This window comes from Rhineura floridana, chromosome 2, assembly GCF_030035675.1.
Source record: "Rhineura floridana isolate rRhiFlo1 chromosome 2, rRhiFlo1.hap2, whole genome shotgun sequence".
In the NCBI taxonomy this organism is placed as follows: Eukaryota; Metazoa; Chordata; class Lepidosauria; order Squamata; family Rhineuridae; genus Rhineura; species Rhineura floridana.
The window spans coordinates 44,307,920-44,328,090 of NC_084481.1; the positions used below are offsets into that span (position 1 = coordinate 44,307,920).

The following is a 20,171-nucleotide window of genomic DNA, read 5'->3' on the forward strand; positions in this document are numbered from 1 at the left end:
TACCATGGTCTGAATGATCCTGACTTTGGTGTTCAGTGATACGTCTTTGCATTTGAGGACGTTTTCTAGTTCTCTCATAGCTGCCCTCCCCAGTCCTAGCCTTCTTCTGATTTCTTGACTATTGTCTCCATTTTGGTTAATGACTGTGTCGAGGTATTGATAATCCTTGACAAGTTCAATGTCCTCATTGTCAACTTTAAAGCTACATAAATCTTCTGTTGTCATTACTTTAGTCTTTTTGACGTTCAGCTGTAGTTCTGCTTTTGTGCTTTCCTCTTTAACTTTCATCAGCATTCTTTTCAAATCATTACTGGTTTCTCCTAATAGTATGCAATCAATCCCTCTTCCCAGGGAACTCTAGGGCATGTAGCTCTGTGAGGGGAATAGGGGCCTCCTAAGATCTCTCACCACCCTTAGCAAACTACAGTTCTCAGGATTCTTTGGGAGTAGCCACAACTGTGGAACTTGGTATGATACTGCTTTAAATGTACAGCGCAGATGGGGCCTGGGAGTCTTTATCCAGACCTTTGGTTGTGTGTAGGTGTTTTTCTCTCCCTGCTGCATTATTATTATGCACTTTTGTTTTGCTAGCTCTGTTCTTGGTTTAGTTTTGTGGTTTTTTATTTAGGATTATATTATAATTTACACTTATTTTAATTGTAACATTTTTGTAAACCGCCTTGGGCCTATTTGGTGAAGGGCCAGCCGTAAATACAAATTATAAAATACAGAACTTCCATGAGTGAAGTACTTAAACTGGATTTTTGAGAGGGTGGTGGCAAACATGGGTGGTGGCAACATGGCAGGATAAACGAAACGCAGCACCTCACTTTTTTAGGAAGGGGAGGCACCAGCAGCCGCCCCGACTGAGGTCCAGGCTAAAACATCCCGTGGCTCCCTGTAACCAATTGACTATTTAGTGTTTTCTGTGAAGGAGCCGTTCTATTACCACCGCGGCTACTACTTCTATTGGTGGGCGGGTGAGACAGACACACATGGTTTCGGGACTGCTTCCCGCCGCCCCCTCCCTCCCTCCCTCCCTTCGATTCGGATCTCTTCTATGGCGCGGGTGGCTCGTCAGAATGCGAAGCTTCCTTCCGCGCCGACGCTGGGGGCTTCCAGAACCAAGGCAATCCCGGCAACAGCGCGCCGGCTAGCGGGGTCACCGTGGGACAAACTCCGAGCTTGGAAGGGGATCCTCATTAACATAGGGCCGGACTGAGGCGGGAGGGGTGGGTTGGTATTGCTGCGGCGGCGCGGCGGCTAGCTGGTAGGAGCTGCTGAGAGGCTCCTCCTCCTCCTTCACTATCCACTTCCCCGAGCTCAGCATGGCGGTCAAGGTGACTCCCCTCCTCCTCTTCTTATTTTTATATGCTTGTTGCATAAGAAGCCGGCTGACGCTGGGCAAGCCTGCTATGGGCGACCGCGCGGGGATGGGGACACGCGTGTGTGCCTCCGCCGTGGCGCTGTATGGCCGGCTTCGCCCCGCGGTGGCGGCCCGCTGCGAGGGGCAAAGGGGACGCAAAGTTAGGAAGGAAGGTTGGGTGTGTTTCGGGATAGCTATATGGAAAGGCGCCCCTAGCGGGAAGGGAGGGTAACTCGTCAAGCCTGTGGAGGCTGGAAACGGCTGTAGAGGTCTCATGGAGGGCACGGCTGATCAAAGCACATGCTCGGAAATCGCTTAATAGAGAGCCAGTGTGGCGTAGTGGTTAAAGTGTTGGACTACGGTTCGAATCCCCACACAGCCATGAAAATCACTGGGTGACCTTGGGCCAGTCGCTGTCTCTCAGCCTCATGAAAACCCCATAGGGTTGCCATAAGACGGAATCGACTTGAAGGCAGTACATTTTACATAATACATATTAATAGTCAGCTTTGAACCACCCTGTTTGGACTCGTCAGGGTGGATTCTCCCTCCGTCTTCCCTCCCTAGTTTGTTCATTCGAAATGTGGATTGCAATCTGCCTTAGTTAACTATGCATATGGGATGTTAGTTATCCCAGAATGGTTAAAGTGGGGTAAGTAGTAATGAGGGTAATAAGGATAAAGTCAAGTCTAAGTTAAGTGATAGCAAAGACTGTATATGCATCTCATCCTTGTAGTGCTGAGCCTCTCCAAGGTAAAACAAGCCCTGTTCTCCTCCTCCACCATTAATGAGAGGGAGAAGGGGAAGGAGACCGTTTTATGGCTTTGGGAGTTCGGCAGAGTTGAGCAATAATTAAGCAATAACGAATTAAGATGCAATCCTAACCTTGTCCACTAGGGTTGCCAGGTTCAGGGTCTGAGACTGATCCTGTATCTTTAGGAGAAGAGAAAGTCATCAGGATCAGTCTCAGGCCCTGAACCTGGCAACCCTATTGTCCACTCAGAAATAAGCCCCACTGAATTCAATGGGGTTTACTTCCAGGCAAGTGAGGTTTGGATTGCAACCTAAATTATGCCCATAAGACTCTTCATCATGTTACGCTCTCAAGATATGGTTGGCAAAAGGCTTTTAGTGTGTGTATGGATAAAACAGGCATTCTCATCCACGTCAGTGATCTGTGCAATGTTGGGTAGTGATTATTCTGGAATAATTAACTGCAGAGTGTACAGATGGAAACTTTGGTATGTGGCAAAAGATAAATATAAAGATTTGCCCTCACTAAGCAACTTAGGCCTGGGGATAGATAGAAAGGGGGTAACAAAGGCCTTGTAGGCACATAAAGCCAGCTCCCTGCTGAAGCTAAGCAGGGTCAGGTGTGGTCAGTGCCTGGATGGGAGACCACTGGGAACCATACGTAAGCTGCCTTGGGTTTCTATCATGGAAAGAAAGGCGAGCTATAAATGTAATAAATGTAATGTAATGTGTGGCTTGTTAGGTTACAATTCCTCGGGCGTGGGGCAGGATAGGAAAGTGAATGTTTTACATTCCAACTTAGTGCAGGAGCAGGAGTCAAGGTAGAATATGCTCCTCATCTAGTACCTATCCAAAGAAAGCTCTGCCTTTTATAGAGATACACATGGTTTTAAAGAGGAGGGTGACATGAAAAAAGGGACTTTTTAACTGGGATAAACAAAGCCATTGATGTGTGAAGGATCTTTCCCTGATCAAGGTTTGCTGGAGGTCAGTACAACTGGCGGTCTTGAGATGAGAAGTCCTTTTGTAGACATTAAGAGCATTGTCAGTCATCTAGAGAAATACACCACATGCAGAGTAATACATGATATTCTATTGCACATGTTAAATTGCAGTGGCTACCTGATCTTGTTCCAGGGGAGGTTAGTTTATTTGCAGATGGCTACTTGTACTTCCTGGCATCCACAAAATGCTTTCACTCATGTTTATAACTTCTTGGTATGAGAACACAACTATTTTCTGATTGGGACACTTTTTTCTCTCTTCTTGGCTTTGTTATACTGCTCTGTTTCTCTTTCCTTGGCAGCCCTCCTGAATTTGACAGCCGTGGTGAGCATTTCAATTGTTTTAAAGTTAAGCTATGTAAACATGTATGTGAATGTTTGGAATTCACTCTATCATTTAGATAAGAGACTTGATATTTATTACTCTTATCAGGATAGATTGCAATCCAGGTTTCCGTATTTGGTAAATGAATAACTCGACAAGTAAAGCATTAACTTCCCCCCCTCTTGGTTTTATACAGATAACCAAAAGAGCTGATCCTAATGTGCTACGCAACATATTTTTGAAGGTAAGCAACTGTGCTTGATGTTGTCAGAGTTATGACTTCTTAGTGTTTGTCATTTTCTGTCCTCTCTTGCCATGCTGGAAAAATGGTGGATATATTCCTAAAAAGGCTCATACAGAAAGAGCTTTAATACTTTGCCATGCTCAGCTTGATCCTGGAAGTGCCATTTTAATGTCATTGTGATTCAGACCGCTTGGAAACAGCCAGCTAGATCTACTCACAAGGCAGATGGAATGATCCAGAGGGTGCTTTCTGTAGTTCTAAGGTGGTGAGTGGGCATCCTGCAGCCCCAGCCTAATTTCAGGTGGCCAGATTTCAAAAACCCTCTTCAAGCAATCTGTTCAGACCTGTTCGCCCGCAGCCCATTGAGAAGGGCGTGTTCCTGACCACTTTTGCCTCTGGCGCTACCAAACACCAGCATATGGTCCCAGAGAGGTTAGCCCCAGGTGAAATGCGGCGTCATCCGAGGAAAAGATTCTCCACCTCTGATCTAAGAGATTGCAGAGGGATATAGGCATGCTTCCCACCTAAGAGCTGCATAGCTAAAATTACTCTTAAGGACCATTTTTTAATTCACTTGGGTAAATTAATTTCTTAATTCACTTGCACTGTTACATTAACACAAGAATGCATTTTTAAACCAATGTTTTCTTTTAAATTAATATCCCCACTTTATGTACCCTATAGTATACTCTTATCTTATATCCATGGCCCCCCTCATCTCTCTTAATTTCCCCCTTTTGCTTCTGCACCTCAACCACATTTACTGCATTCCCATCTGCCAGCCACCTCTTTTTCTGTTTCCAGACCCCCACGGGCTTCTCTGTGTACCCATCTGTGTTGCACATATCCCTTTTTTGTTGTTGCTTCTATCCCCCTTCCCTCTCCATCTCTCTTCTCATCCTGATCTCTGGTAACAAGAGACATTCATGGCCCCAGCCATTCACATGCCATTGGAATCTTGGGGGCAGGTAGCCTGTGCAGCATGCCTTGCTGGATTAGAGATGTGAAAGCCTGGGAAAAAAGGGAAACATTGGGGGGGGGAACCCTGGGATTTCCCCCTTTTTCCTGAAGCTGTTTTTGTTTTCTGAAAAAATGGGGGGAAATTACACACACACACCCAATAATTTTTCTGGTCTTTTCTCTTGGGACCTTACATGCCTAGACTGGATAGAGCAGATAATGCACCAATACCACCTCCTGCCTCTGAACAAGGGAGAGGAAGAGCAACATTCTCTTATCTTCATCTCACATGTTTCCCCACAGAAGCAGGAGTGAGTTGTAAACAGAATGTATTTGGAATTCCCCAAAGGGCCACAAATAGTTAGGGCTATCGGCTGCAGTCAACCCATGGGTCTCGTGTTAGGCAGGCTTGCCTTGCTCTCTCTTGGCTGATAGCAAGTGTGGGGGACCTGTGACTCTCCAGATTGTTGTTAGACTCCGGCTTCCATCATCCCTGACCACTGATGGGAGCTGGAATCCAAGAACATCTGGAGAGCCACAGGGGCTTATGGTGTGAAGTCAGAAGTGAGTGGTAGCTGTGGTAGGAAGTACAGTCTGCTGCATCTACTGCTTACCTTGATGTTTAACTTTTGCAAAATATGCACAACACATACGGTGTCGAGCATTAAAAATGTAGACCTGCATGACTGACTGAACATTTTACATGTACTAGCTAGTGGGCACTGTAAAACTGAGCTTTTTTCTTTTCTTTTTTAAAAGCATTTTGTTCTAAGAAGGCTGTTCTCCCTGCCTGGAAAAAATGAGAACCCCAAATATAATGTTAAAATGTAATTTTGTAAAATAGTTTCCTTTTTATTGAAAAGTTGCCCTTTTTTATCCTCAATTATTTTATTATAAAGAGGATTCTTTCTGTTTTTAATTATGTTAGTTTTATTTTATGATTCCCTTTATAGTATATAGATATGTATGACTGGTGTTCTGTGCGGTAAATGAAGTATAGTGACTTAGATGTAGAGATCTTGTGCGTGGAACTCCACTCAAGTTGTTCCTGCTTGCAGAAAGGGGCAGGGGGGAGAAGGCAGTTTTCGTTGATTTTTCCCTTGGATCCCCTGTGCACCCCAAAAATCTGCTCCAGAGTGTGGGAGGATCTGGAAGATGATGGGGGTAGGGGCTGCAGAGGGAAGGAGAATCAGCCAAAATCACTTTCTCCCTTCCCATCTGTGGGAGCTTCTGATGGAGTGAAAACTCTTCTGCTTCCATTCACAGAAGAGCAAGTTGCATTTGAACCAGTAGGTGTCAAAACTGGAATATAAGGCTATATACACCATATACAGGCATACCCCGCTTAACGTCGCTTCACTTAACGTCGCCTCTCTATAACGTACATGCTCCATACGCCACCATACCCCGCTTAACATATGCGTGCTTCGCAATCACGGACACTTAATGGCATGATGCCGCTGCCATCTAGTGGCGATTGCCGTGCAGTACATGCATAGATAATTGCTTCACTTTAAGTACATTTTCACTTTACGTACATGCTCCGGTCCCATTGCGTATGTTAAAGTGGGGTATACCTGTATTTAAAACACATTTAAAGCGCATAACTTCTCCCAGAGAATCCTGACAACTGTAGTTTGTTAAAGGTGCTAGAAATTGTAGCTCTGTAAGGAGTAAACTACATTTCCCAGGATTCTTTGGTGGAAGTCACGTGTTTTAAATGTATGGTGTGTATGCAGCCAAAGATTTAGAGGATACTAATTTAGTTGCTTATTTCTGAAAGATCAGAACAATTAAGATGTATTTTAATATACCCAAAGTTAAAAGCGGTTCTAAACCTATTTATTGCAATATGAACATGCTTAACTCATCTGTTGAACTCAAGGGGAAAGGAGTTTTTAATTTTGCCTGAGTCACGTTTTAATTTTGTTTGTGTGTTACTAGAATAGTTCATGAATTTGTGTGATGCGCAGGTTTTAATTTCTCTGTGGTGCTTTGGGAGCAACCTTGTTTATAATTTCTTGCAGCATGACCCGTTGGCGTCAAAATACAAAGCACTTTGTGCTGAAACACAGTGAGTGTAGAAGTAGGTTTCATGGCTCCATTCTGTTGTCCTCTTTTGCTTATGCAATGCTGTGATCCCTAAAGGGTGGGCATTCCTGCCTAAATTTGGCTACCCTTGGAAATGGAGACAAGTGAAGGTGAAGGTCAAGTGAAACAGAGTTCATGCGACAATTTCGCGCGGGGGGGGTGTAACCATCTTGGTCTGTTGCAGCAGAATCGACAAAGAATCTTGAGGCACATTAAATACCAGCAACTTTTATTATGTGTAAGCTTGTATGGTCTACAGTCCACTTTATCACAGGCATGAAGTTGCATATATACAATATCTATATCTGTACATATAATATTTTTGTAAGCCATCACACAGCACGACAGCAGCATTCCATTGGGGGTGCGGGAGGAGGTGCAGCAGATGTGAGGCAAGTGTGATGAAAGTATGAGGCAATCAAACAAGGAGGGTCTGAGGAGGGCATGAGGCAAGTGAGCAAGCAAGATGAGAGAGCGAGGCGGCTCAGACGAGCCACAGAGGAACAGTCAGGACAGCCTGGAGTAGCTCCTTATCAACCCTCCTGCTGTGCTGTAGCTGCTTCCCCCACTTCATTGACAGCAGAAGACGAGGAAGGAAGCAGCGGGAGAGCAGGATGGTAGCTGAAGCGCTGCCCTGGCCACTCTTCAGTGTTCCTGTGTCCCTCACCTTGGCTAGCCGACTCGCTCCTCCTCGCAGGAGAAGGTCTAAAAGGGAAGAGAAGATGATGCTTGGGGACTGACTGGGGTGGGGGAGGGCGACCTGCTTGAGAGTCCCTGAGAGAATGTGTGGAGAGGGAGGTGTGGTGTGGGAATCTCTGTGTGTTCGTGTAGGTGTGGAAGTCAGGGGGTTCGGAGTTTGTGTTTGTGTGTTTGGGAGTAAGTGTGTGTATGTGGGGTTAGAGCACAAAGCATGCAGGGACAAAGCTCCTAGTATACATACACACACACATATACATATTCACCTGCAACAGTATGGGGCAGAGTTTCAAGCATGAGGTCAGAAGGAAATAAAATGCAAAAAGTTTGGAGAGTGACAATCAATCATAGCTAGAAGATAAGCAAGAAAAGTGCAATGGTCCTTTACAACAGCAGTAATAGATGATAAAACAATAAACTTGGCGATGCTGAGTTAATATCTGTAGGGGAAAATAAAGCTATTCTGCCTATTCAGACAAACATGAACTTATTGGTGAATTGCAATTCAGTGCTTTCATGCTAGGGCTTTCCTTTGTTCAAGTATGCCCAATTTAAGAGTTCAGGTGCTCACTTTTTCAAGTGGAACATAACACCTTCTGGGTGTTGTTGGACTTCCCAATTCCGATCATCCCCAGCCATCATTGCCAATGGTTGGGGGACCATGGGAGTTGTTGGGAACTTTAACACCTAAATAGGAATTTTGTTAACGTTACAGGGCCCTTCTTCTTCTGTTGTTTTTGTTGTTGTTGTGAACATATAAAATGTCATGGAATTTTATATTTTCAGATTGTATAATGCAATATATATGTCAGCTGTAAGTCTGTCCTGTCTGAAGTTGAGGGATTCAGACTCAGCTGTGACTTTTTCTTTCTTTTTATTAACGTAATAGGTACATCCAACGCAGTTCACCTTATTAACCTAGCTACTCTTTCTAGGAACTGGGCTCTGCTCTAGCTCTGACTAAGCATGACTTTGCGACTCTTAAGATGTTGACTCAACAACTGGGTTCCCCCTGAGTTTGCTATGTAGGGTTGGATCACACGTGCAAACAAAGACTTGCCTCTTGTCTGTTGAACGTCCCACCTCAAGTGCCTCCAAGCATGGGGCGAAGGTGGTTTGATCTCAGCTTCCCCTCCGATGGAGGGGGGCTGCTAACTGTCAGGCCTGGGAAGCTGGGCAGAGCTTGGCTGAGAAATGTCTGACCTGCAAGGCTGAGTCTCTGGTGTTGGCGTGTCCAGTTGGAGAGCATCCGACGGGCCAGGTGGTGCTTCTGCAGAGGGGTCAGGAGTTGAGGGGGCTGAGCTGTCAAAGATGGGGGTTGGGGCTCCCTGTGAGCCTACCCCACTGCTTGCCCCCTCTCTGGAGTCCCAGTCCCAGTCCTCATCATCTGTTTTGCCCTTGTCTATCTGCCCCTCCCAGCCTGCCTCCCAATATCATCCCCCCATGCTGATTCCCACCCCACCCCAGGGGCTTGCGCTTGTTTGAATAAGCTTCATGGAACTCTCTCACCAAATCTGGCACGTGGATGTCTGTCGCTGCCTCCCAGGATCTTTCCTTCAGACTGAACCCCCTCCAGTGGATCAGATATTGCAGCTTTCCTCAACGCCGGCAAGAGTCAAGGATCTGCTCCACTTCATACTCCTCTTGACCATCGACCACGACTGGTGGGGACGGTGCCTTAGATGCTCCGTGGGGGTCTGGCGGCTTCTCCAGGGTCAGCAGTGATCGGTGACATACTGGGTGGATCTTTAAGGAGGTGGGTAAGCATAGGCGGAAGATGACTGGGTTGATCTGTGCTTCTACTCTGAAGGATCCCAGCCTCCGCACCTCTAACTTGTGGCAGGGAACTAGCCTCGGCAAGTAGTGAGTGGAGAGCCACACTTTGTTGCCCACTTGTATTTTGTGGCCCAGATGGTGGTGCTGATCTGCTACTCTCTTGTAGTCGGCCTTAGCTCTGGCTAGTTGTTTTTTTTAGCAATTACTGCATTGCCTGCAATCCTTGCATGAACTCTGCTGCTGCTGGGATGGCCAGATTAGAGCTGGGGGTGGCGATAGTGCATGGGTGGTAGCCAAAACTGGCAAAGAACGTTTTTTGCTGAGTGGACGTATGCACAGAATTGCTCTAGGTGAACTCAGCTAGGAGCAGCAAGGACATCCAGTTATCTTGCTGTTAGTTTACATAGCAGCAAAGGTACTGCACCAAGGCTGCGCTCACTTTCTCTATTTGCCCGTCTGTCTGGGAGTGTTGCGCGGATAACATCCTCAGCTCGCTCTGTAACAGCTGCCACAGGGCGCACCAGAACGGAGCCTTGAACTGGGACCCCCAGTCCAAGACCAAACTTGTGGGGAGTCCTTGCAACTGGAAAACGTGTTGAACAAGCAACTGGTCCATCTCCCTCTCGGTTGGTAATCCGTTGCAGGGGATGAAATGAGCCATTTTACTGAAGGCGTCCACAACCACCAAAACCATGGTTTTCCCCTGAGAAGTGGGCAGGTCTGTGATAAAGTCCGGAGTCACCATTTGCCACAGTTCTTTGGGCATGGGGAGCGGCTCTAGCAATCCAGTGGGTCGCCCCGGGGTGTGTTTGTCTCTCATGCATGTGGAGCAGGTTTGTACATATCTTTCCACATCATGCTTAACCCTTGGCCACCAGAAGTTCCGCATGATCCCCTGTAAAGTTTTAAACACCCCAAAATGCCCTGCGGTTGGGGAGTCGTGGCATTGGCGGAAGACCTTGGTGCAAACCTCTCCTGGAGGCACATAAAGAGCTTCATAGTGGTACAACATCCTTCGTCTCTGAGAGAAATCTGGTGCGCTGTCTTGGGAAGGCTGCTCCAGTTCTTGCACCCTCTCCTGAGCGAAAAGGTTTTGCTACTGAGCATGACGCAATTCTTTGAACCATGGGTCTGGACAGGCTGCTGCCACCATCTTCTCCAGGGGTATAATGAAACGTAGAGGGGACAGAAGTTGGACTTTTCTGTACTCTGACTTGTGGGATAAGGCGTCAGCCCGGCAGTTCTGTGCCTGGCGAATGTTGTTAATGTGGAAATGGAACATAGCGAAGAACTGGGCCCACCGCACTTGCCACTGGTTCAACTTGCAGGCAGTCTGGAGGCTCTCTTAAGTTCCTATGGTTGCTGCGGACCTCTGCTTCATGCCAAGCTTCCTTCAGGAGGTGCCGCCAGGTCTCAAACACATTGTGGATGGCGAGTAACTCCTCCTACCAGATTGTGTAGTTTCTTTCCACACTAGTCAGCTTTTGAGAGAAGTAAGCGCAGGGTTGTAACACCCCCTCCTTCTGGGCTGGTTGTAATGACACCACTCTGATGGCTACGTCCAACGCGTCAGTCTCCACCACAAAAGGGCGTTGGGGGTCTGCATGCTAGAGTATTGGCTCTGAGGTGAACAGTAGCTTTAGATCCTCAAATGCCTGTTGAGCTGCTTCGGTCCATCGGTAGGGGCCAGGTCCTTTTAGGCAGTCAGTGAGTGGGGCAGTCAAGTTGGAGAAGGCTGTGATGAAGCATCAATAATAATTGGCAAACCCCAAGAACTGCTGCAGGTCTTTCTTGGTTTTGGGGGGTGCCAGGAGAGCATGCAGTGCACCTTCCTTGGATCCATTTTGACTCCTGTGGGGGTAATATGGTAACCCATAAAGTCCAGAGTGGTCAAGTGGAAACCACACTTCTCCAGCTTGGCGTACAGGTGATGATTTCTCAGTCTCCACAGCACCGCCCGCACATGCAAGTCATGCTCCCCTGGGGAGTCAGAGTAAATAAGGATATCATCTAAATAAACTATCATAAAGTGGTCCAGGTAGTCCCGGAAGATGTCATTCATGAAATGTTGGAAGATAGCTGGCGCATTCGATAGTCCGAATGGCGTGACCAGGTACTCAAAGTGGCCATATCGGGCCTTGAAGGTGGTTTCCCACTCATCTCCCTCTCTGATTCTGGCAAGGTTGTAAGCTCTGCGTAGGTCTAGCTTGGTATAGATCTTAGCTGTACGTAGGCGCTCCAGCATCTCATTGGTGAGAGGCAAAGGGTAACTGTTGGGGATGGTTAGGCTCTCTGTAGTCAAGGATGTAGCTCCTTGCTTTTCTTCTTGACAAACAGCAGCAGGGCTCCAGCGGGTGACTTGGATGGTCGAATGAACATCGCTGCAAGTTGGTGTCCAGGAACTCCCTCAGCGCCGCCAACTCCGGCTTTGACAGGAAATAAATGTGACCCGAGGGGATGCTAGCTCCTGGGATCAGATCTATAGCACAGTCATATGGAGGGGGGGAAGCTGGCCAGCTTACTTTAAATGTCCTGAACGTTTTTATGTTTGTTAGGCAGATGGGTCTCCTCAGGCAGGGAAGTGGCAGCCAGTGTCGCTGGAATGGCCGACTCTGGAGACTGGCAATGCTGCTTACAGTAATCAGATTGAAAGGTGTTGTGACCAGGTTGGGAGGGGAGGCATTGACGATGGTGATACCGACTTTGAGGACTGGGGCGATGAGCTGAGGGAGGGGTTGAGCAGTGAGGAGGGCTCACAGTGCGCTCAGACCCCTGGCCTTATCAATTCAACTTCCCCCAATCCTAGCCCCCCTGCAGGACCACAACCTGAACTGTTAGAGACTGCTCCATTAGACACACACCCCGTGCCAGAGGCACCACCTTGTCAACCTGATGTTCCCCAGTTGTGCGCCCTGCAGCTTCCCACGCTCGAGCAGACAGATAGGTCCCATCAGTCAGAGGAGAAAGCTGAGATCCAGCCTCCATCGCCCCATGCTCGGAGGCTTTAGAGGCATGAAGTTCAAGAGATGGAGTTGAGGGGGAGCCATTGTTTATGCGCGAAAGCCAGGCCAACTTAAGTGGACTCAGGGGGAGGGACTTGATGCTGAGCCAACATCTGAGACCTGCGAAGACATGCTTAGTGTTAGTTCAGGGTAAAAGTTCCTAGAAAGCATAGAGGTTAATGAGCCGAAAAGCTTTTGATGGACTACGACCTGAGAGACCAGAGTTTGAATCCCACACAGCCATGAAGCTCACTGGGTGACCTTGGGCCAGTCACTGCCTCTCAGCCTCAGAGGAAGGCAATGGTAAACCACCTCTGAATACAACTTACCATGAAAACCCAATTCATGGGGTCGCTATAGATCGGGATCGACTTGAAGGCAGTCCATTTCCATGCATCTATCACTTCAATAAAAAGAGAAAATCACAGACGCAACTGCAACTGAGTCTTTCGACTTCGGGCAGGACAGTAGGTCACCATAGCCTTTCCCCAAGAAATGACAGGATTGTGCTGGGCCAGCCATGTCTTTCCCAGTACCACTGGGAATTGAGGCAAATCAACTAGATAGAATGACATCCTTTCCACATGTCCCAGTATCTCCATTCTCAACTCCGCTGTGCCCTGAGTTACTGTCCCAAACGTCAGGGGCCGCCCATCAATGATTTCCATGGACAATGGTGTCTCAAACTTGATGATTTGCATGCTGTGCCTCTTGGTGAACCTCAAGTCCATAAAGTTGCTGGATGCACCTGAATCTACCATAGCAAACACCTGAATGTCTTGCCCTGTTGGCAAGCCTAGGTAGACTGGCAAATGTCAGGCAGACTTCAGCGGGAGAGGCTTAACTTGAAGTTGTTGACTCACGGTTGATCCCAGCTCATGGACCTCTACAAGAGCTGGGATTTGAAGTTTTCCTGCACCGGGGACTTTTCTGTCTTGGAGGGGCATATCTTAGCCAGGTGCCCTGCCTTCCTGCAATATAGACATAGTCCCTCCCTTCAATGCTTCTCTTTCTCTGCCTCAGTCAGATGCGGCCACACTCCCTATGGGTTCCACTCCCTGTAGCATCGAGGTTCTCATGTTGGGGGAGCTGTGGGTGCAGGGGAGTGGTAAGGGAGGTAGGGCTCGAGCCGTCTCGGCCTTGTGCTCTTGGCATCGACCTTCAAGCCGGCTGTCTATCTGCAGGCACAACTGGATCAGCTCTGGAAAGTACTCGGCTGCGGAGCGTGCACCAACTCATCTAAAACCTCAGCTCTGAGTCCATTGTGGTACAAATACATTAAACCAAAATTGTTAAAGTCCATTTCCTGGGCCAGGATACGAAAGGTGTTAGTATAAGCCCCAACAGAGGTTTTTCCGCTGCCGCAGGTTTCCCAGTTGGCGCGCCACTGTTTCTCTCTGCTGGGGGTCATGAAAGATCTCGAGCATTGTGTCAACGAAGGTGATATACTGGGTCAACACGGGGTCATTTAAGAGCAACAACGGGGTGGCCCACTGGGCAGCCTCTCCTTCTAAGAGACGGATGATTAATGCCACCTTCACATTGTCGTTGGGGAATTCCAATTGCCGCACGTGTATGTAAAGCTTGCACTGGGCTATGAATGTGGCAAATTGCTCTACTTTCCTGCTGTAGCGGGTGAGCATTCCCACCAGCGTCTTGACTTGGGGTGCTGGCACGGGTAGGGTGGCCCCCTGTCCTGGCTGTGTGGATCGCCTGAGTCACCAGTTGAGTCATTTGGAGGTGCAAAGTCTAGTTCTCAGTTTGTAGAGACTGGGTCTTGGTTTGGAGGCTCTGAATTTCAGTTATCAGGGTTTCGATAGCTCTTTGTATGTCCTCCCCTGCTCCGCGGCTCGCTCCATCCTTCCATCATGGGGGCATCAGTTCGAGGAGGTTGTGGCTTAGTCAAACCATTTCACCCTCATCTATCCGCCCCCTCCTAGCATGGCTTACGACAAAGTATCAGTTAAATAACTTTCTCCTAAAACTTTCTAATTGACCCATCCATAGCAAGGATTTGACTGGCAGATACCAGGAGCAAGGCCTTTTGGTGGTGGCTCCAGTGTTGTGGAACTCTTTTCTTGGGAAGTTTTGCCAAGCCTCCTCTTTCCCCATTGTTGGATGGGCTCTGAAAACATCTCTTCAGAAGGCTTTTTAAGATTGATCTCACTACTTTATATTGTATTTTGGGGCTTTATGGAGATTCTTTTTATCTTGCTTGTTATGGGCTGTTTTAACTATGTCTTGTTTCTTTGATCTGAGGGAATTATTTATTCAGAATTATTTGGTGCTCTGTTCAAAATTCATTTGTATCCTGATTTTCAAAATGAAAAATTAAAATAACTTATTTCTTATAGAACAATTGATTTTTAAGCCATTTGCTGATAAGATGATTAAAAGCTGGCTGACACAAATCTGGACAAAACATGCCAAGCAGAAATAGCTTAATTATCTTCCCAAACTCCAGTAATTTGTCTTGATGCCAACACCGTTCTAAATATCGCAATATTCTCTTATGAGAATGTTTCGTTAGTAAGCAATTAAAATTTTTCTGGTGGAAGATAGAAAATGGTTTTACTTTTGAGCCCAATGTTCAGGTAGAAGTAGCTCTCACTGAACTCAACAGCATTTATTTCCTGTTGACTATGCTTTGGATTATAGCATTCCCATTTTACGGGCGGCTAGAGTAGTCTGTCCCTCTTTGGTGGAAGGCTGTTCAGCCAAAATTCTCTAGCAAAGTGTTATTCAGAAGCCTTGGTGTAAATCAATCAATCAATCAGCTGAAAGCCTTTTTAAAAACATAAGACGAGCCCTGCTGGATCAGGCCAGAGGCTCATCTAGTCTGCCACTCTGTTATCACAGTGGCCAACCAGATATCCATGGGAAACAGAATCTGAGTGCAACAGCACTCTTGCCACCTGCAGTTACCAGCAACTGGTACAGAGCTATGTCTTCACCAGCTGCCCATAGCAGTGTAATGGTGTGATCTGATGCGCTCATTTGGTAAGGCATTCCAAAGGGTGGTACACCACGGCAGAGAAGTCCCTAATCCTGGTTGAAACCAGTCTCTTCTCACAAAGTTGAGGGATCTGAATAATGGTCAGATAACGGCCTTGGACACTGGTCAAAGTATACATGGAGGAGCATATGGAAGAAGGCAGTCCTTAAGGTACCCAGGTCCCAAGCTGTTAAGGCTTTAGAGGTTAATGTCAGCACCTTGAATTGAGCCTGGACGCTAATCAGCAATCTGTGCAGATCATGCAAAACAGATGTAATCAAAAAGTGCCTGACACTCATCAGCACCCCGGCTGCAGCATTTTGCAGTTGTTGAAGTTTCCATACCCTTTTCAAGGGCAGCCTGCTGAGGGTTCTTAGAAGTTATCCTGCAACGACAGAATTCCTTTTTCCTAGAGATGTCTGAAATCATAATATGGTGTAAGTAGATGTCTGAAAGGGTTTTTAAGAGTAGGGGTTGTGATAGCTTTTGATACTTCATAGTTTACATGGAGGTGGTCAGAGTGTGTGTATGTAAACTATATAATTTTTAACAGCTTATGAACAATCTGTTACTTGCAGATAATATAAATAATAAATCCAAACTCTTTGGCAGCAGAATATACAGTGTAAAATATATGCCCACCTAACATGATTTAATTTCTAACTATACAGCTTGGATTTCTTGATGCATTGTTTAGACTGCGTTTGTTCCAGTGTATAAATACCTTTAGTATACTACACTTTTCTCAGGGCATTTTAGGGTTCATATTATTTATCTGCTAGCAAAGAATCTTCAGTTTGTTTGGATGTAATTATCTCTAAACTTTCAAAGGCTGCTTTGACAGAGTTTCTAAGAAAATGCAAAAAAATATCTTTGGTCTAGAACATTCATTTGGCATTTTTGCATGTATTTTCTAATAGCTGTACTTGCGTTTCAGCTAGTGGATTCTGTATGCTGTGTATAAGGAGGGGTCATAATTCAGTGCTAGAGCATATCATAGCAGGAGCTTAACACCAAGTAGGGCCAAAATATTTGTTACCAGCAGAAAATTGCAGGAGGAAGTTCTATACAAGTGGAAGACAATGCTTAGTCGAGGTGGACTAAGTAAGACTCAGAGGTTAAAGGGATTGTGCATCAGTAAGCTTGCATAGTTCCACCTTTGTGGTGAAAGACCTATCAGACCTGAGGGCCCATAGGTCACTGTAGAGTACTGGCATCTCTAGGGGCTGGGAGAGACTCCTATCTGAAATCCTGGAGACCTGTTGCTGTTCACTGTAGTATTACCTGTACTGAGTTTGATGGGACAGATGGTCTGGTCCAGCATAAGTAGCTTGGGGTGCTCCTTCAAACATATATTTCTACATAATCTTTGCTGTACAGGATTCTGAGACATCACATTGACAGAACCAGTCTGCAAGAATAATTTTTCTAATTAATTTCAGCTCTTTGTGACAATCGGGTTGGCCAAGACCTTGTGGTTACATCTGGAGGGTCCTGTCCACAATTATGTACCCAGCACTTCTGCAAATATCAGCTTGGACCCTAAGCACAAGTGGGAGAGAGGTTGCACAAGGGGACTTTGCAATCCCATCAAGACATTTCTATATCCCCCAAAGCCTCTCTGGAGCATTGGGGAACCCTTTGATACAGTGTGTGCTTGGGGTGCAAAGTAGAGGGGGGAATGCCTGAGATTAGGGAAGGCACATTTAGTGAGAGCTTCTACAATGTGGCTTTGCCCAGTTTGGGGCAATTTCCCCCTCCCTGTGCCCTATCCAATGCTACAGCAGAGGTTCCCCCAACCCTCTAGAGAAGGGAGCCCAGGAGGCTGCAGAGGGAGCGTAGTGGACTGGAAATTCCCCGTGTGCAAGCTCCCTCCTACTTGCACCCCTTAGGATCCAAGCCATTGAGAAAATGCACTTGAATATCCCGAGTTGAATGACTTTTGCCATAAAGATGCAACTATACAGTTCTGCGGACCTCAGTGGGACTCGCCTGCTCCGTCTGGGCTATTTTGAGAGAGTGTCTCCCAGATGATTTGCAATCTTCCATATGCTTGGAACTTCTACTTGCAATGTGCAGCTGACAGGGAAAGTGAAATATTTTCATACTAAATGCCTGTGTTACATGCAAGAAGATGTGAGATTCATTCCTTGGCGTCTCCAGTTAATAAGATCACAAGAAGCAGGACTGAAAAAGACTTCTAAGAACAAGGTCCTGGAGAGTTGCGCTAGTTACTGGGCTCCTACTGGGAGGAAGGGCAGGATATAAATCTAATAAATAAATAGCTAGAGGGTAGATATTATTGAGGTAGATGGGCCAGCAGTCTGACTTGATGTGAAACAGCTTCATATGTTCATACAAACACGGTGGTCCTGATCGAGCTCTAATCATGCTTTGCTGCAGGTGACCAGTGGCCCTGGGTGGAGGTGTGCATCCCTGTTTGCATCAGACATGCTCATTTAAGTTGTAACAAGAGTTGGCTGAGCCCTTTTAGAAATAATTTTGCACAACAATATTTCTGTAGGGTGGTATTCAATGAACTCATCTGTCAGTGCAAGGATTTCTGTTTGCACAACAGAACGTACATCCCATGTCCTCCCCAGATCTTCTCTGGAGGATTGGGGGAACCCCTAGAACAGAGTTAGGGGGTAGAAGATCAGGGGTAAAGTCCTGTTGTGCAAGCAGAAACCCTTGTGCTGATGAGGTGCTTACTTAGCGCTATGTTGGATACAACCCACAAGGTACAAGAAACTTCTTATTGAAATGTGATGTGAAGGCCAGGGAAAAGCCTGGAAAAATGGGGGGGATGTGATATGTTTGTTTTTGATTTTTTGGGATTTTTCCCCCAGAAAAATTGAAGGAAGAAAAGGGAAAAATTGGGGGGAAATTCCCCCCTTTTTTCTGGGCCTTCACATCTCTACATGTGAGAATATTTAAATCTTCAGATGCAGTAACCCTGACTGTTTCATGGTGTTATGTTTTATGTTTATAAAAAGATGCAAAGTAGATAATGGGTTGGATCCAGACAAAGCTGGTTCCACTTAGTTTCCCCTGAAATCAGTGGGACAGTTTAAATTACTAACTTTCCATGTTGATTTTTCAATGGGACTGAAATTCAACTAAGCTAGTCTGATTTCAACTCAGTGGGTGATATACAGTGTTAGTTCTACTCAGAGTAGACCCACTGAGGGTCGTCTCTGAGGGTGACTAATGTTGGATATGACCCAATACATTTTTAAGATTAACTCCTGTTGGTATAGAATTCTGAACATTTATATGTCTATGTACATTTCACACACACACACATGCGCACACACGTTAACAAGAATAGTAACAATGACACAGCCATGCAAACATATACAATTGCATTATGCTAGACACTCTTCGTAAAAGTTAGAGAACAGGATTACTTATTAAGTGCTTTAGTTGCTCCTAGAAAAATCTGCTACTTGAATCTACAAAGGTAGTGCAACATACCAACCAGCAGCTAGAGACTTTAAAATCAAATTAATTCTAGATCACCTAACCGAATAAAATGATCCACTTCTGAATTAGTTTCTTTTGTTTCAATTTGTTTTAGTTTAAATGAGAATTATTGTGTGTAGAGTTGCTGCTGAAGTTGGCATCTTGAAAAACATGCCAGCTGAAAAGTGATGCATTGAGTATGAATGGCAACTAAAACGTTCACATTTTAAACAGGTAATTAAGTTCTTCATTGAGGAAGTGATGAACCACTAGTAAAGTATGGCATCCTTTTAAATTATACTGATATGAGGGTGTGGGCGCTTAAAAAATTGTAATGTTTTTGCTAGAGAATTTTATTTTTTTCCTAAATCAAAAAGAGTGCAGAATGATTATTAATGGTAAAACTACATATCATTAATAAATAAACATTGTACTAAATTCTTATCTACAGCTGTGTGGAACTCTATACATCTTCTGGGTATACAGGGATTTTTCAGCCATTTCCTTTTTATTGTAGCCACACACTCCCAGCGCTTCCCTCCTCCATAGTTTCCCCCAAAGGTTTGAACCCTGCCTCAAGTAGCATTCCACTGCCACTGATAGAAAATATCAGTAAAACTCACTCTATGAATGGAAGCACTTTGCACATGCGCATAGTTTTCTTGGGATGCCAGCATATTTGATGAAATTCTGTAGTTTATATTGGGCTATTGCCCACCCTGAAATAAATGCTATTTATACTACAACTATGTTTCTTTTGTCTTTCCTCTAGTATTCTACCGTTGAACATGATGGAGAACGTTACATGACACCTGGAGACTTTGTGCAGAGATACCTGGGACTCTATACAGACCCCCATTTTAATCCCCAGACTGTGCACCTGTTGGCAGGAGTGGCAGATCAGACAAAGGATGGGTGAGGATCTCACAGTATATTGTAACCATTGATTAGAAATGATGTCATTTAGGTAACAATCCAAAGATGAGAACTGCACACAGGTATAGCTTTCTTTTGAAGTTTCTGCTACAGCACCTCCCAATACTGAAGAGGCTGGGTGCTCTTTGATTTTAAAAGCAGCTTGGCCTCTTCAGCTGTTGGAACTACCATAGCAAAAATGATAAAGACAGTACCATCTCTCTCTCTGTGTGTATGTGTGCACATGTGCAGTTTTGATCCATGGACCCAAAGCAGCATCTTTGGATTGTTTCCTTAGGTTCCAAGCCATTGTTTTTAACTTGTCTATTTTTATGAGCATACTATGAGAAAATCAGGAAGAAAAGATTGGCTAGTTAAAAGCACTTTGTCACAGTCTTCAAGTTGTAGGATGTGGGAACTGGCATGCAACACTTCTGTTGAAGACTGCCTTGCAAAGGAGTAAAGGATGCATTTTAGATGTAATGAGTTCACCTGTTCATTTCCAATGGCTGCAGAGAAGCTCTGTTCCCCATTTATAGCAGATTCCTTATCAAAAACGTTGATTCTGAGGTCCCCAGA

The 20,171-nt window shown here is 45.7% G+C and overlaps 1 protein-coding gene across 1 annotated transcript in view; it reads left to right on the forward strand.

Annotated features, from left to right (window-relative positions):
- Positions 1 to 1,046: 1,046 nt before the first annotated feature.
- SLC25A12 (solute carrier family 25 member 12) overlaps positions 1,047 to 20,171 on the forward strand; it is an 89,280-nt gene continuing 70,155 nt past the window's right edge. The window contains exons 1-3 of the mRNA XM_061608498.1: positions 1,047 to 1,340; positions 3,645 to 3,692; positions 19,450 to 19,592. Of these exons, the coding sequence (XP_061464482.1) occupies positions 1,329 to 1,340; positions 3,645 to 3,692; positions 19,450 to 19,592 (203 nt within the window). The 5' untranslated portion in view covers positions 1,047 to 1,328. The remainder of the gene's footprint in view (positions 1,341 to 3,644; positions 3,693 to 19,449; positions 19,593 to 20,171) is intronic.